At 33.5% G+C, this 18,049-nt stretch overlaps 3 protein-coding genes across 3 annotated transcripts; all 3 read right to left on the reverse strand.

Moving 5' to 3' along the window:
* Positions 1 to 1,014: 1,014 nt before the first annotated feature.
* Positions 1,015 to 5,476, reverse strand: LOC105163180 (zinc finger (C3HC4-type RING finger) family protein). Its single transcript, XM_011081431.3, has 12 exons — positions 5,104 to 5,476; positions 4,910 to 4,997; positions 4,753 to 4,809; positions 4,623 to 4,655; positions 4,438 to 4,515; positions 4,157 to 4,200; positions 4,013 to 4,053; positions 3,283 to 3,365; positions 3,115 to 3,206; positions 2,923 to 2,992; positions 1,670 to 1,708; positions 1,015 to 1,491 (listed from the first exon to the last, which is right to left on the reverse strand). Exons 1-12 carry the CDS (start codon positions 5,196 to 5,198, stop codon positions 1,363 to 1,365), a joined length of 849 nt encoding a protein of 282 aa, XP_011079733.1. The 5' UTR covers positions 5,199 to 5,476; the 3' UTR covers positions 1,015 to 1,362.
* A 1,569-nt stretch (positions 5,477 to 7,045) lies between these two features.
* On the reverse strand, positions 7,046 to 7,814 carry LOC105163179 (monothiol glutaredoxin-S9). The gene has a single exon (XM_011081430.3). The coding sequence runs from the start codon at positions 7,643 to 7,645 to the stop codon at positions 7,331 to 7,333; it is 315 nt and encodes a 104-aa protein (XP_011079732.1). The 5' UTR covers positions 7,646 to 7,814; the 3' UTR covers positions 7,046 to 7,330.
* Positions 7,815 to 13,323: 5,509 nt separating this feature from the next.
* LOC105163178 (glutaredoxin-C11) lies at positions 13,324 to 13,966 on the reverse strand. The gene has a single exon (XM_011081429.3). The coding sequence runs from the start codon at positions 13,891 to 13,893 to the stop codon at positions 13,585 to 13,587; it is 309 nt and encodes a 102-aa protein (XP_011079731.1). The 5' UTR covers positions 13,894 to 13,966; the 3' UTR covers positions 13,324 to 13,584.
* Positions 13,967 to 18,049: the final 4,083 nt, after the last annotated feature.

The following is an 18,049-nucleotide window of genomic DNA, read 5'->3' on the forward strand; positions in this document are numbered from 1 at the left end:
AAGGAGCAATTACTCTTCAATTAATTACAATAAATTTAGTGCAAAAAAGAAAGACAATGTCTGCTCTCAGATAACTCGTTTTTTTTCTCTTTCTAATTTCCATTTGAGATTGGTCGATTTCACCATTTTCTGCTGCTAGATTCAGTTTAAATTGTGAAGAAGAGATTTTGTAGCCCCATATAAAGATATTTGTTGAGTTTTTAAACGAACAATGGAAAAGGAAAAGGGATATGATGGTCGTGTTAGTGTCTGTCCCAATCTTGTCTGGCAGTGGCAGTAGATTGCATTCAACCAACTAAGAATAGATTTAATGTCTCTCACAATTATATCATATCTACACAAGTCCAGAGTAGAGTTCCTCTTAGAAATCAAAGTAAAAAACATACATAATTTCCTCTGCTGCTTTTCTTTCTCTATGTTGCTTAAATCGAAACAACCAAATCCTGAGGATAAATGACCTGTACTTCCTGAGGGCCGTCCTAACAAGTGTTGATCATGTACCAAAATAACAATATAATTTACAAAAAATAAAAGATGAAGAGGAAAAGTGGGCGTGGGTGTGGGACAAATATTTCGTTTTCAGCTGCTTAAATGCACTTTTTCATGGTTCCATCAGAAAGATAAAATGCCTATTCCACCAAGACGGATATTTGTGTTTCAGGGGACCCAGAGACTTTTCAACTCTACAAACAACATTCCTCTGAATTAAGATAAAAGTGAAGGATAACATATGGAAGATGCAGCCTACATATATATACACACGTAGCAGACGAATCACCATGTATTGGAAAATGCCAAAACTTCATTAGCTAACAAATATGCGGGAAAGTCATCCACAAGATATGGCAGTCAGCAGAGTTCCTGTACCTAAACCCGTATTTAGCATCAATTTTCAATGCACGTGTCCAGAATACCAGAATCCAGAATATAACATGTCATCTATCCGTTTCGACAAGAAAGAAATAAAATCATTGCCCAAATTGATATATTCATGTAATAAAAACTATACTTACATTTTCTGTCAAGACAAAGAGAATTTTATTTTTTATTTTATTTTTCACACTAGAACCCAAAATGATAAATATATACAAGAAGCTGGAGAACCCCAGTGGACACATCGTATCTGTAAAGTAATTATCACAAATTTTTCTACATAACCGAATAGTCATCAAGTCACTGGTGGGCTAGAATAATCATCTAAATATCCGAGAGATACCTGGTGTATAGCAAATCAAACCTAATCAAAAGCAGGCAACACAAAGAATAGTTGGGAAAACATCTTTTGATGGATAACCCGGTAAAGCTTCCGCGGAAGTAGCAATATCTGCCAATCAAGTGAAGCAGCAAACAATTCGCATTTAGTTATCTTTGATTATTCTCCCCACTTGTTATCACACGGGTGTTGTAAGAATTACAATGCTGGCACTTGTGGCCAAAGATGTGAAAAAATGCCTTGCTCCTATTGTTGCAATCATTGCACAGTATTTGAACCTGTAAAATTATATTCAACTTCTGTTATCTTCAATTATCGTCATATCCGTAATATAAATTGCATCAAGGATGTAATGCAAGTGACAGAAAGGAGACTGTTTGATATTCACTACATTGAAATTGCTCAAAGATTCATGGAGAGAAACGATGAAGACACGAATCTTGTTGACAAACTTACTTCATAGCGGTATTCCTCGGGCATTGCAGTGGCTTCAATCTGTCAAGTAATGCAAATCAAAATAGTATCAATACCTTGTGCACAAATAAACAATTGAAAGCGGAGAGAAACATTTGGCAAGGTTCAATTTATGCCTAAATCCCAGATATCTTGCACAGGCATCTTCACAATGCAAACTCACTTGGTCAGATTATTGTATTATACAGGCAGAATTCTCCAGAATGTTTGAACCAAATCAAACATGTTCAAATATAATGGACCATAGTAATTTGGACAGTCATGGGAATGTAAAATCAAATTTGTTTGTAAATTCCAGTTATAAGTCTCTTGTGACATGATTAGGTCTATGTCTTTGCACAGATGGTAGCCAGTTTAGCAAGGATGACGAGATTTCTTAAACTCAAATGCTCAGAATCTTGGAAATCCCAGCAAGGGTTTGCGTGATAAGAACCATGATCAACACCATTTCTTATTCCACTATCAGAAGCAGGGAGTTCAAGTGCATATCAAAATAAGCCAGGAGTTGAAGATCAAGTTCATAGACTACTTTCACCTAAAATGTGCAAAAAGTCCAGTTTGGTTTTAAGGAAAAAGACACAAATTATTTCTAGGGGTAAATTACATTGACACCCCTAAGGTTAGGTCTAATTATACAAACACCCACACCCTTTGCAAAATTACAGTACACCACTGAACCAGTGGTGCAATTTTCACACATGCCCTCTGAGGTGCATTACACTAATGCACACACACACACACACCCTCCAAGGGTGTACCAGTAATTTTATGAATGACGGAGGAACTTGTGTATTAGGCAGGTGTATCAATGTAATTAACCCTATTTCCAATGATTACATGTATCAAGTGCTGCTCAATATCAATGCAGAATTATGAATCACATATTATGTTAGTCAAATGCCTCCAAGGAAAAAGCATAATGTTAACCACAAGAGTGATAAGTGTGACTTATAAAGGAAAACAAGTACAAATAGGTCCACCACAATGTTCTAACGTGCCAGGCAGAAAAACATGCTCCCAGAATTTGAACAAGTATCTTTGATGCAAATCAAGTGGAATCTATAAAATTCACTAACAAAAGTTACAAATTATCAAATAAATTGCATGTGCCCAGTGAGCAGAAAAATATGAAGAAAACTACAGACAACAAAAAGAATGAAACCAAAATAGAGCTATAAAAGCAGAAGGGAACCTCATATACACCCAGTAAGCAGAACATGAAAATGATAGAATACCTCCTGATCCAATCTTTCCCAAGTTCTAGACATATTCAACACTGATTTGGAGCAGATTGGACAGCGGTATCTGAAAAAACAATTGGAACATAAAATTTAAATGTTACTCAAAGAACCAAAACAAGATAAGAAAAGGAGCCAAGTAGCCAACTAATTCAGGTAAGAGGAAAGAATAGATACTATCAGACTTACTGGTTTTGGCTGAACATCTCCTCATAACACTCCACATGCATTGTATGCCCGCACTTCAGAATCGTTGTTTGTTTGGTCGAGTCAAAAAGAAACTGCATGCACAAAGATAAATTATTCCAAGGACATAAGACTATATTGATATCAATATTTGCAGTTGAAGTACCAAACCTCATAACAGATGGGACAATGGCTCTTCATTGAGTCCTCTACACACAAGTGATTATCGCGTAGACCTATTGAATAGCAAGATCCTGCAACAGAAAGATAATGTTATGTGGGGATGTGTATGCCCACAAGGATTCAGGATTTAAAGCAGATAATCAACCAACATTAACAAAATCAGAAATAGACATACTAGGAAATATCAACCTGGGGGAAGAACAAAGTTAAGTTAGTCCTTTTTCCTATTTATGGTGGCGCACCAAAAGGAGCATTGGTTTCAATGTTGGCTGAGAAAGTTTTTGTTTCCAATAGTTAAGTAAAACTCATCAAGGCACAAGGTAGGTAATTCTTGCTTGCACTCCCCATGGTTCATAGTGCAATGAGATCACATGCAGGCTTTGGCACATGATTTACACTTGCATTACCCACAAAATATGATCCACATCTCACTGGTAGTACAATGGTAAGGCATTGCCAGCTTTATATACAGTGACAACAACTAATTACTTAGCTTCTGTAGAGAAATGCCTAACACAGAGTAGGCATATCGAAGAAAGTAGTGGGAAGCAAGAAGGAAAATGCGTATTTAATGTCTTAAGTCTAATTAAACATCTTGTCTTTGAGGATTTCACACACAAAACCATGAAGTTCAATTCAATGATATTAAAGTGCAAGCAGCGGGTACAAGAAATTAGTTGTGCATACACTACATATTACAAGAATTTAAACTACGTACCACACTTAGGGCAGTGAAAGAAGTTTTCTCGCCCGCCAACTCTGAATCATGATTGCATCAATACAAGCATTAGACAAAACACAAGTCTCTACTTTGTAAAAAATACAAAGTTGTCTATGTGGTGAGAATATAGAGCTCTCTTACCTACAAATGCCGCAGTCATTACAATGAAACTGCTCTTTGGTGATCTGTCACATCAAACAAGCTATCAGTGTCACTAAACAAAAAAGATTAAGAAAAGATGCTCTCCCTGCATTACTTCTAAACGTATCTTCCTCTCTCTCTCTCTCTCTCTCTCTCTCTCTCTCTCTCTCTCTCTCTCTCTCTCTCTCTCTCTCTCTCTCCTCTTTCTTTCTTTTTCTTTTGCAAATACATTGAGCATGTTTTTGTATTATGTCATGAAAATATAATAATGAGGGTATTACATCATCATCATAGAATTTGCATATATCGCAGAAGTATTCTCCAAATTTGACTCTGCAATTCGAACAGATATTGGAAACCTATAGAAAAGGAAAGAAATCAAAAAAACATCAATGAAACCAACAAAAACCACACTTAAAATGACCAAAAACTCAAAATAATTGGAGGAGCAGATGGTATACTAGACCTGTTGTTCTGTACCGCATACCGCACAAACAACCTAAGTAGACAACATCAGTAAAAGTTTACCACCATAGTAAAAGAAAACATAAATATTCACAACCAGCAAACTAAAAATAAAAGAGAAGCAAATTTACTTGCTTAACATCATGGCGAACAATCTCGTGTCTCTCTTTCGGATTGCTCAAGGCACTCTATAGAATTCCACAAGAATTCACAATATAAAAACCCTGTTTTAATCAAAGAAGAAAAGCACGCACGCAAATACACAGGCGCACAACACAAAAAACTCACTGTGGCTTCGTTGTGACAGTGACGGCAAGTGAAAATCTGGTTGCAGCAAGGGGCTCTTATCTTGCACCTTCTCCTATAATGCTCGCACCTAATACACGATTTTGGAAAAGAAAAAACAAGATTGTTTCATTAATTCAAAAAGAAAAGCAAAGCCCACCAACAAATAATGACAAAATTTGAAGATGCAACCAAACCCGTAAAGCAGTTTCCCGAAATCTTGTCTCGAAGTATTATCATCATCGCGATTCTGGGTTCGTCCAACGTCAGCATTAGCGTCAGGGGCCTCCATTGACGGATTATTATGCAGATCAGAAGAAGTGATTAAAGGCAGAGAACCTGCGTCCACCCGTTAAAAATTAAGTCGCAAGAAATCAAGACACGGTCACAATTGTTGATTGTTGAAGCTTCGAGGGTTCCACCGCGGGCGGCTGCGGCACATTTGCGGGAAACCGGATCTCTGTGGTGGTAATTAACTTAAAAGTGCCTTCCGATGTGAACTAAAATCGTCGTTCTGTTGATTGTAGTTTGAGGGCATTAGGGAGGGGGGGCAAATTTCATTAAAACGCGATTTCAGAGTAAAAGTAACTAAACTCGGATGAGCGGAAAAAGACAACTTAATAAGTTATAGTTTCATACGCCAACATTTCATTAAAAATATAATTTCCATATATATATATATATATATGAAACCTGAATTTAAAAAGGAATTTACTATCATAAATAATTAATTTTATATCCAAATTAATTGAACATGAATGTTATTTTCCTTTCACACTATAAATTTTGAATTGATAGAAAAATAAAAGGAATATAACTATATGAATAATTTTAAAAAAACGATTGATTTAAATGATTTACGAAAGAAAAGATGTTAATAATAAAAGTAGAGTAAATGCAGCAGGAAATAAAGAATGTTAAAGTTATTCAAAATATCTCATTCAAATATAGAAGTTTGTGGATATTAGATTTTAGACAAATATTAAAATCGAAAATCTATTTATAAGTCTATAAATATTTTCAAAAGAGTAACATTCAACTTGTATTTGAAGAGCCCAACATATAAATATTGGGTTGGGGTTATGACCTAACAAGTGTTTTACCTTCCTTGGAATTGGAATTTTGTAGCACCTTTTGCTTATCAGTTGAATTCCATGGGACCATTTCTTTTCTCTTAAACTTTATGCAATTAGGAATTTCATAAAGAGAAATGAACCCTTTCCTCCCCCCTTCTTTCATGCCATACATTTAGATGTCGCACTGTGTCCGTGTCCAAATCTGCGCTTTAGCCAGGTGACCCCATTTCTTTATGAAATCTGGCTTGAAGCCTTTTGGGCTACCTACTGGGGTGAATCCTTAATTGCCAATTTGTGGCGGCATTAGAGATCTTTTTTCTTTAAAAAAAGAAAATTCCAATTGAGTCTTGTTAAATCTAACTTAATTATTATAAATGCATTTTAATTTTTATGTGGTTTATATATATCTATAGTCACTTACCATTCAATTAATTTAAAAAATAAGGTATTTCCTCAATTGTTATTTCAATATACCGCAAAAAATTGTCAAATCGATCACTAAAAAGAAAAATGAATAGCAAATTGTCGGATGTTAATGTTTTATTATATTTAATATTTAATATGTTTGGTTGGAATTGGGGGGTGTTGAGATGGAAGGTGGATGCCATTATGATACTAAGATGAAAGTGATAGATTACGTACAGGGCATATTTGTCTGGAAACAACAGTCTCAGACCACTCCCACTCGCAGTCTCAACATTGCATTGTCTGAGAATTAATGAACATGTTCTTCAATCAAAAGTTAAGCATAACTATGGGTTTATTTTAGGGATTATTACATCTTTCCCCCCTAACATGTGATATAATTTCAAGTAAACCCTCTATTTCATTACTTAGATATAATTTCTTAAATTATATGGAATTTACGTGTAATTATATTCAAAACATAGGAGTGTGATTAACCCTTGAATATAACAATTTAATATTCAGACAAACCAACTCAAAGTACTCTTTACTATGAATTTTGAAATCCTCAATAACACAAAGAAAATATCAGTAATCAGTCCTTAATTACAACTATATGTTTGAGCAAATTGAATAGGCAAAAGTAAGTTAGAATACATTAAATTATAACGAAATTGATTGAGTAGGTAGCCAATTGATGATAGTAGTTGAGAGATAGCTAATTTAGCTACATTGGCCACATGACTAAGTACAAATTAAGCTATCCACAACAATATATGTAATAACGTCCTAAGCCAACAATTACACAGAGCTGGCTCACTGATAAGCCACCAAATCTTATTCTTCTAGTACACACATATCATTACAACATAAAAAGATAAAGAAACAGCCAGTACTAGGTGATGGTGATCATCAGACAGCTTCATCATCATCATCAAACTCATCATTTGACATTAGACAAAGCCTGATATGGGGTGATGAGGGGAATGAGGGACCCACTGAGGTGGAGAGACATCACCTCATTGGTCGACCCCACCAGCTTCCCCCCGATGAACACCGCCGGCACTGGTCCACTGCACCCCATCCTCACCAGGGCCTTCTCAATTTCCTTCTCCTCAGGATCATGGTCTATTTCGTAGATCAAAGGGTGTACCCCCAGATCTTGGAATAGCATCTGCACCGCGTAGCACAGGCAGCAACTGCTCTTGCTCATGATCAAGATTCCATTTTCTGATGCCAGTTTCACAATCTTCTCCATTTTCTCAGTCCTCGACGACCCCTTTATATAAGTGACAAAACGGTACAGGCGTTTAAGGTTGATTTGATTGACAATACTAAGAAGAAATCGTCAGCTAGCACAATTTCCAGTACGAAAACTGTGCGAAATTGAGGAGGCAAGAAAATTGGCTTGCCTGAACCTGGGATGTTTTTGGGCTCTATTTATAAGAAAAAAAAAACAGCACAAGAGAATGGGGGTGCTTTTCCCATGCAAGAACATTGAAAAAGAAGGTGGGCTTTCTACACAACTTGGAGGGCAAAAAAAATCAGCTAAAGGTACTTTTTCAAGAAAAAGATACTAAAATGTTTTAGTTCACACAACTTGAACAATCGTCACCGGATTCTTGTCATTTTGAATCAATTCGGTGGACATCGCAACAATTTTGTTGACCCTATGATATGCGAAGCTGCAGATTACATCAGTCAATCGGTTTTATAATTTTCAAGTATTTGTAATTAAGACGAATCTCAAAAAATGCTGAACCAGTTAACAATGATACAGAATAATAAAAAATTTAGAGACGGGTAATTAATTTTCAGGCACAAGACATAGTAGTGCGACCGTTGACCACGGAGGTTGCATATTGTTCTTGTTATTACAAGGGAAACGGAAATAAGAGAATCATGATGATGTAAAAGAAGTGTAGATTTTCATGCAGGATGGTCAATTTTGGTGCAGATTCTTGCAATTGTGAAAAAAATATATATTCTGTGTATCGGGGAGGGAGATCGCGAATAAGAAGGCTTTCGGTGGTGAATCTTGGTGTTGTGCGCGCGCCCACCAACTTGTGGCAATCTTTGCATGCATACCGTACAAACCATTTATAACCTTTCACATGTATACATGGTAGTTTCAATCATAAATGTTTCGAGTTACATAATTGAATCACAAGACTAATATAATTACATATGCAGCAGACGGGATTTTTCGCGATTATTTAGTACTCACGGTTATACATGAAAATTGTAGGAAGTTGAGATGGGGAAGGGAACGTACGTACCCCCCCCCCCCCCAGCTATTGGATCCAAACTTTTATAGACTTTAACGAGTTCCTGAGGTCTTGGATGTGGAGGAATTTTGTGGGCACCTACAAGACAAAGAGAAGGCAACATATATATATATATATATATATATAGGACAGACATCCAAGAATAACAAATCTTTCACGAGAAGAGAGAGAGACATGCACACATGTCATGATTAATTAAATTGACTGTATGTATGTATGCATATGTATCTCTCATTCTTGAATTGTGAGGGATAAGGTTTGATGAAGAGGATCTAACACATGTTCCACTCTTGCTAAGTGATTGAAATGAGATGTCGATGGAGCGACAGGAACAAACATGTAACGTGCAGAAAAAACAGGTGAAGGAAAACAAGAAGAATCCACAAAAGTGATAAAATCGAATGAGAACCCTTGTAATAATAATAAGTCTTGTGATAAAAGTAAACATATTCCATGTAAGAAATGACTGAATAACACTAAGCTATGATCTCACACTTGTCTCCTCTTTAAATCAGCCAAAATTCCTCAACTCCAACATCAAATTGAAATGTGTTCTTCCTTTCTGGAACCCCTCGAATTTTGGAACATATGTGCATGATTGATATATATCGATTGGGCATATCTTATGTTAAATTTTTGTTGTCGACTCGAGTCTTCCATGATTTCTATTACATGAGACATCTAATTTAGCTGTTATGTATATTCTGAATATTAATTTTGTGAACTGGGACTTTATTTTTTTATTGTAATTATATTTTTAACTCACTCCGGAGTATAATTTACTTGGTTAATCTTTTCATCCAAATAGTAGTAGGGAAAAAATTATAACTTTAGTCCCACAATATAAATTTTTTATATAAGATTGATCCCCTACTTCATAAAATAGATAATGATAATCTCATAATTTAGTGGTCATGTGTAAAAAGCACCTCATAATTAAATTTTGAACAGAAAATCTGTATTCTGCACTTGCGATTAACTCTTAGTGAAGTTGGAAAGAAACGGGAAAAATTGCAATATTAGTCCCACTATTATCAACTTCTTTTGTAACATTAAAACAACAATTTCAAAGTAGTAGAATCCAAGAAACTATCAACGACACAAGGTAAATATTCTCATTCTTTACAGGTGGCCATATTCTTGATTTTTTCATTCAACCATGAAATTTCATCTTCCATGCGATTTATTTAGTGCAATAATCTAGGGATTATCTCCTTATGCCCACACCAAATATGGAACTATGTACAACATTCGAACATGAAAAGAAACATCTGCTTTGGACATTCAGTTCTCCGATGAGTCCTTATAGTGTGATGGGATTATTTTTGGCTATTTGCTTTGCAGCATGATGTTCTTACACTTGACCATTAAATTGTGGAATTATTTTTTGTTATTTTGAGAAGTAAGAGATATCAATATTGTAAAATCGATCACCTATAATATGGGATTGAAATTACATTTGAAAGAAATGAAATTTTAGTTTGAAATTAATGGCCACGTGTACTTTTCCCTCTACAACTTAAACGTGCGGCTCTTTTTGCAGGCACTCCCTACCGCCATACTTATCATAGACCCTCCCTACCCGCCATATATATATATATATCACATTCACACTTTTGACTTGACTCTCAAACTTCACATACTAAAGGACACACATAAGTTCACATTTACACGCACATTTTGCTGCGATGAAAACAGAACGCGAAAATAAAAAAAAGGGTTGAGTAGCTACTTGCATTAACATAATCGTTTGATATTGGAAGTAAGTATAGTTAATTAATTTATATATATCGGCATATGTATAATCATAGAAAATTCAAGAATCCCCCTATGATATTGATAATATTAAAAAAAAAATTGAGAAAGATAAAGTATCAATTACACTCCGGTGATAAGAAAAAAAAAATAAAAAAACCCCCGAAGTCAGAATTGTGGTATACGCGCCTTGATTGAGATTATAGGTCTGAAAAGTATATTTTTTTCACAATTTTGCCATTCTCTCTAATGTAATATATATAATATTATATATAATTTAATAAATTTCAAAATAATATATTTAATAAAAAATTATTTTGTATGTAATATATAATTATTTTAATATGTTAATATAATATTTTTTAATTAAATTAATTAAAAAATAAATTTTAAACAATGGCGGTGAAGGGAGAGTATGGTCGCCCGCCTCCTCAACCCTGGGTGACAGGCTTCGCCAGGTCGGGGGTGGGGGTTGATTATTATTTTAAAAATAATAAATTTATTTTATAAATTATAATAATTTTAGTTTATAAATTATAATAATTTTAGTTTATAAATTATAATAATATATATATAATATAATTGTATCTAATATATCATTCAACTCATTTTATAAAGCTATTTAGGACTAAAAAAATCCAACATATATTCAATTGGCATGCCATGTTATTTTTCGATCTAAAATCAAAATTTCGGCTATTGAATGACTAAATTTAATCAATTTTGAAACTTAATGGACTTATAAAAATGAGCATAATTATCGGACTAAAGTTAATATTGAGCATATTTAACGAACTAAAAAAATAAGTTTTTCTATATAAAATTTTAATTTTTTATTATAAATATATTATAGATATATTTTAATAGACCAAAATTGACTAGGTTGACCAGGAAGGGTATTTTAGTCATTGTCCCTAAAAAATAGGCTCAAGTTAACTAGGGGACAGTGCGAGTCTTTACTCATAACATATGGATGATTTTTTATATTTAAATTTTCACAAGGGGTTTTTTTATATTTTCCCATATCACAGGGGGTAAAAATGAATTTAACTCTATAATTTTATGTTTGTGTTGTATGTTTGATTCTGAATTGTTGTTTATTTATCTTTATTGTCCTGTTGCTCTGTGGAGTTTTCGTTATATGCTTACATGAGGTTATGGTGTAAGAAAATTGAGTGTATATAATATATATATATATATATATATATATTATGTACTGGATCGTTAATTGTCGATTCTTTGTTGGATTACATAGTTATTCTATAAAGTTGTTGTCATGAGTTTTTTTTTTTTTTTTTTTATTCTGTGTATGGTAAAGATGGATGAATTATTGTGTTATATTATATTTGATTGTTGAATGGATTGGGCGAAGACTTATTGATGGAAAATTAGTTGTTGAATAAAATTAAATAAGGAATATATTGATGGAAATATTGTGAATTGAGATGAAAAGATGGCTTACCTAACTGGGGGCTTATTCCATGATTTACGGTGATTTAATTGATGACATGATATATGATATGAACCCAAAAAAATACATAAAGCTAGGTACTATGGCGCGAAAGGTACTGGAGTATTTGGGGTAGTGGGAGATATCCTATGTTGATAGCTACACAATGGGGTGGTGTGAGGATACCATGTTCATTGCGATATCTTGTGTTGATATTGCCACACACTTGGGTGGTGTGGGGATATCGCATTTGATAGCTATCATGTGTTTTATATTATATGATACTAATTGAGATGTTGATGACTGACAAAACTATTGAATGATATATTACAGCTTGGGTAAGCAGTGCCTTAAGAAAATAAACTCTAATGTCATATGTTTCGTCGTGGACTGATATAAGATAATAGGTATGTGTTACTTTTTATATTTGTTGGTAGTATATAACGAATATTTGGTTGGCGTGATTGTATTATACAGTGCTTGCCCTGTATGTATATATATTAATTAGTTATACTTACAGAGTTGACATCGTATTTTTTTTCAGGGAATATGCCATAGTGACTAGACGATCATCAGTATTAATAGGTGGGTCAACAGTGGAATGTTTGAATTGGGAGCTCCAGCTGTATAATTATTTATGTATTAAATAAGAATCTTCACTTCTCTCCATTCTTTATGTTCATAGATACTAAGGTTGAGAATTAAATATAAAAATTTGACGACATATGTCATTTTGAGGGTTATATATTGTACTAGTGAAAATAATTTTTATTTTATCAGGTTGAATGATTATTTCTTATGAGAAGAATTGTAATTACGTAGGGGGTGTCACACCCTATCTTTGATCCTCACAACAAAAAAATAAAGAAATAAATAAAACTTTTATTTGTTTAAAAAGCCCAGAGAAAAAGATATGCCTCCAATAAACCCATTTTTCGAAACGGAGGCCCAAATGATACTATAGACATGGCAGAATTAACCAAATAAGGCCCAAAATCATTTTGACGACAAAAAGATAACCACTATGCCTTCCCTCCAAATATCTACTTACCGTGCGCTGCACATATAATTCGGTAATAATCATATCCACATCATCATGTAATGTAATAATATATCGCTATCTCATGTTCATCTCTTGGTTATGCGCATAATACATTTCTTCTTTTTTTATAAATAAAAAATATAAGTAATAGATGATGAGTGTAACAATCTTTTTTAGACGTGATCATAAAAAACTCCCTAATTTCAAAGTATTTGATTTCAGTAATCATAACTGCTATTAAATCAATAATTAAGCTCATCATTGTAGTTGTAACGAAACTACTCCTCGTAATCAATACTTTAAACATGCTCGATGTTTAGATCGACTTGACTCGTAACCTATCTTAAAAGAAGTCACCACCAATTTCTACTTAAAATGTCAACAAAGAAATGAAGGTAGAATGAGAAAAATTCCAACAAGAACATTTGATTAAGTCAGGATTTCACTACTCCAGCAAAAGTCACCAAAAGTAGACTTAAGCCAAGGTTACAAAAGTCGACAAAATCAGGACAAAGCCCATAATTACACAGCTAGAAGCTTCACTTGTAACTGACATGCTTGATTACTACTGCATGTAGCTGTCTTCCCTCATCACTGCACTGCACTATATATATCTAAGCATGATGATCGCATATACTAGTGCTACTAGTTTTAGGTTGTTGCTAAAACCAAATCGCCTTGGCATTAATGAGCCTTTGCTTCAGAGATCCATCAACATGGAGGGAGATCACATCTTTGGCCGAGCCAACGAACTCTCCACCGATAAACACAGCCGGGACGGTGGGGTTGCAGCCTAGCCCTCTCAACGCCCACTCCATCTCCTTGCCTCTGGACTCATGGTCAAGCTCGTGCACAGCCGGGCTAGCTCCTAAATCGTAGAACAACGCCTTGATGCTGTGGCACATGCAGCAGGAGCTTTTTGTGAAGATAACTGCAGCCTTCTTGGATGCTAACTCCCTTACTCTGTCCATTACTCTGAATCAAACAACTTGTGCTCAAAAACCAAGAAATGATCAATGATGTTTGAATTCGTGAAATCAGAGGTTGTTATTTATAGAGAGCAGTTGACAGTTCAAGTTGGGAATCATACAGTTAGTTGCTTTAAAGATATTTGTGTGGATAAGGAAAACAACGCTTCATGATTTCTTGAAAGTGACCCCTTTAATTTGTGGTGCGGACAAGTTGTTGACACATGGTGTGCATATCCGTACAGCCAAAACAGTCAGCAGCATATATTTAAGACATGATCATCATCAGTGGCATGCATTCGGATTCTAATAGCCTGCTGCTGCCTATGATGAAAATAACATTTGCAGGTGGGGAAGGGGCAGGAATTGAGGTTGGGATATATTCTATCTATCTTTTGGACAGAAAAAAACTAACATTATTGCAGCAAATGGAGTTGCATAAAGGGCATTGCTACTGCTAGAAATGGAACTATAAAATGTTAAAGAATCTGCACATTTTTGTGTGTGGTTCACACAGATAATCAGATTAGTGATAATAATATTCTCCAAATCAAAGGAACCAACTTTTTATAATGTCAACTCCTTTAGGAAAGTGTGAAAATCTGAGAATGGATAATGCAGCATCAGGGTTAGGACAAAATTTGTTAAAATTGAAATGAGAGGGCTGGATATTTCTCAACTAGTCTCTGTTGTTGGATCCTCATGAGCTTATGTGTAAACACAGCAAAGGATAAGAACTTATCCAGTAACATTCCCACTTTAGGATAAATTTGCAAGATTCTTGCACCAATGATTTTACACAGATGATAAATATGCAGTTGGTGTTCACTGTATATATCCGAGCATCGAGTTTGATCCAATATTATATTTGAGTGCGCCCACATGGCTCTTGAATTTCTTTTGTCCACAGTACAATTAATAAGTGTTTCAGTATAAATACTCGATGATCAGTCTTTTATTGTAAGACAAACAAACATATACTAGTAGAAATTACTTTTGAACTATTTTTATGTTTATTTTTTCTCTACATGTGTTACAATCTATCAAATAAATTTTGAATGGTTAGTCTAAAATTCTTAGATGTAATGCGTCTAAAATAAGTTGCGTAAAGATACCATATGGCATAGTGTAGATTACTGAGTAAAAAAATAAGTTAACTGACATCTTGTGAATAGCAAGAACTTAATATTAACTATGATCTTGTTTGTGTATTTCCTCCCTTGTGGATGATCATTGCTAGAGGGGAATCCTAATTGTGAAGTTGTGGAATCCGCATAAAAATGCTCACAGAACACTTGTCATCCCATATCGCTATATATCCAATCATAATAAGGTACAGTAGAATTTCGGGTTTTACGGAATTTTGTTAGCATTTGAATTCAATCAATATGTGGATGATGTTTTACTTTAATAATGATTATCAATCTATTTTTATTGTAATTAATAGTTAAATATAAATATTTTATATTAGTTATCGATAGTATTATAGTTGTAAATCATTAAGATGGTATGATGTAATTTGTAATGGACCACTCAAAACAAAAATAAAGAATAAAAAAATTTAAAGAACACATATTATGAGATGAAACCAAGTTGGACTGGATTGGAATTTGTTCAACATGATATGGGCTTCCTATGACTAAGACAAAGCAAGTGACCCATGGAAGGCTGGTTCAGGTATTGATGATCGATTGGTAAAAATGATATCTCATAATTAAAAAATTGAAAATTCAAATTTTATGAATATGAATGTATATCTATTTCTATAATAGTTTGTTATTATTTTGTTTGAATTATTAATGTATAGATTTGAATATGGATATCGAATGAAGAAATGAATTATATAATATAATCAATAATTAAAAATGAAAGCATTAGTGAAGAAAGTAGGATGATGAAAGCATAAAATTTCAATTATAACCGCTGCTTTAGTTTAGCGGTAAGAAATAAGTCTTTAAGAAGCAAAACATGTGACAACCTATGTAATGTATGTAGCCCTAAGTTGTTTGTCTCCCTTCTTTTCGGTCAGCAACTCATCATTACTACTACTCATTGCTTCTGCCCTCAATTTACTCAAACTTACAAACTCATTTTTCACCTATCTAGGTTTTTTTTTTTTTTTGTTTAAATTGTATAAATTTCCCCTTGTATTTTAAAAATTCAATAAAAATTTTCCTTCTAATTTGAAAATAGGCGAAAACACCTTCCATGTATTTTAAAAATTCAGCTTAATCGCCCCTCTTCGTCAACTATAACTAATGATGCTAACTTTTTTATAAAATGACCGTTAGCCCTTGTATATTACGTATTATTCTTTTTTTAATGACAGATGGATCCTTATTGATTAGATGAAAGTCGTCAGATCTAATCAATTAATTTTAATCCTTAGATCTTAAATTTATAAAAAAAATTAAGAATTTAAATTTATTAATTTTAAATATATATTATAAAAAATAATATTTCTTTAAAAAAAACCCTACTCCCACCCCCCAACTCCCGCCCCCGCCAAGCCCCGATCTAGGCAACGTCAGTATAAAAAATAAAGAGGGAGACGGGCAGTCGTTTCCTAGAAAAGAAAAAAAAAAAAAAAAAAGAAAGAAAGAGAGCAGACAAAAGAAGGAGGGCGATAGTCGTCATCTCGCCTAAATCAGATCTAGGCGATGTAATGTAATTTTTTTATTTTTTGGTATTTTATATTTAATATAAGTATATTTTTAAATAATTTTATAATAAAAATTAATAATGTATAATTGATGTAGGTCGCTCAAAATTAGGATTTCCGGATCGGAGTCGCTAGGTCGGGCAACCGGGTCGTGATCGCTGACTCTCTCTTTCAAGCTACCTGGAGCGGATCCTGAGAACACAGCAAAAGTCAGAATAGCCGAGAAGCTCTCGGCGATGGCCCTCCGATACTTAAGTCAGAAAGGATGGGATCGAAAATAAGATAATGGGATCGAGTTAGAACACAAATTGGCGGTAAAAGTAGATAGTCAAAACGTATTTAAAATACCATAAATGAGGGTATTTATACTGGTACGGTACCCTCTGTACGCGTCACACGTGGCTCCAGTGAGGGCGCGCCACGTCACCCTCTGTCGGACCTGCAGCCGCCGCTGCTGCAACTGCACAGTGGGCCCCACCATGCGCAGTCATAGGTTCAGTCCTAGGTGCAGGCATGATGACAGTTTTGGGTGTAGAGCTTGTGCCAAAAGTAGGAGGGTATTTCGGTAATTATGCAAATTTCCTCATCAATAATCTTTTTAATTCATTATATTCATATTTGTTAAGATATTTAAATTTTATATTGTGATTTTAATTTTTATTATTAAATATTTAAAAACTTATATAATATTTTTTAATTTTAAATAGATATATTTTAAAAAAAATTAATCTTTTAGAGAGATAAAAATGAAAAAAAATACTCAAAACAAGTTAAAAATAAGTAAAAAATGCCCAAAAACTATTATATAGTCATATAGAGCATTTTAGTCATAATAACAATAAAAATTCATGCAAGGATGTCAAAACAATCCCTCAATTGAACCACTTGCGTGTGCAAGGATTATTTGCTAACAGCAAGGGGAATTTTTTGCAAGGATTTATAAAAAACGAGGAATTTTTTTTTGCCTATTTCCAAATTATAAGAGTTTTTTAGCCTTCTAAAAAGGAATTTATTATCTATGATTTTATTGATTATTAATTGAGCTGTGATAAATGATTATTATTAATTATGATTAACAAAAATTGATATAAAAATTTAATTTATTTACTATGAGAATTATTTGTATCATGAGTTTTTAGATGCAATAAATATATTAATCACATTCGTAAAAGTCACGGTCAATAATTATTGTATGATGGTGATCAATAATTTTTTACTACGATTATTAACTTTTAATTATAATAATTAAATATAATTAAATATTATATTTCTTGTTGAGACGTAAAATTCATTGAGAAGGCTCAAATATATTTTGTATATATTTATATAAAATTATTCTTCAACATTTGAATTCACCAAAATTATTTTCTCAAATAAATATTATTCATCAAAATTCAAAATTATAGGAAAAAGTTATTTTTTTCTTTTATTTTTCATGATCTAATTGAGAGTTATGAGTCCTTCTTCATTAAAATATGGAAAAGAAAAAAACGAAAA

The sequence above is a fragment of the Sesamum indicum genome, linkage group LG6 (genome assembly GCF_026168435.1).
Source record: "Sesamum indicum cultivar Baizhima isolate 11 linkage group LG6, ASM2616843v1, whole genome shotgun sequence".
NCBI classification, from domain to species: domain Eukaryota; kingdom Viridiplantae; phylum Streptophyta; class Magnoliopsida; order Lamiales; family Pedaliaceae; genus Sesamum; species Sesamum indicum.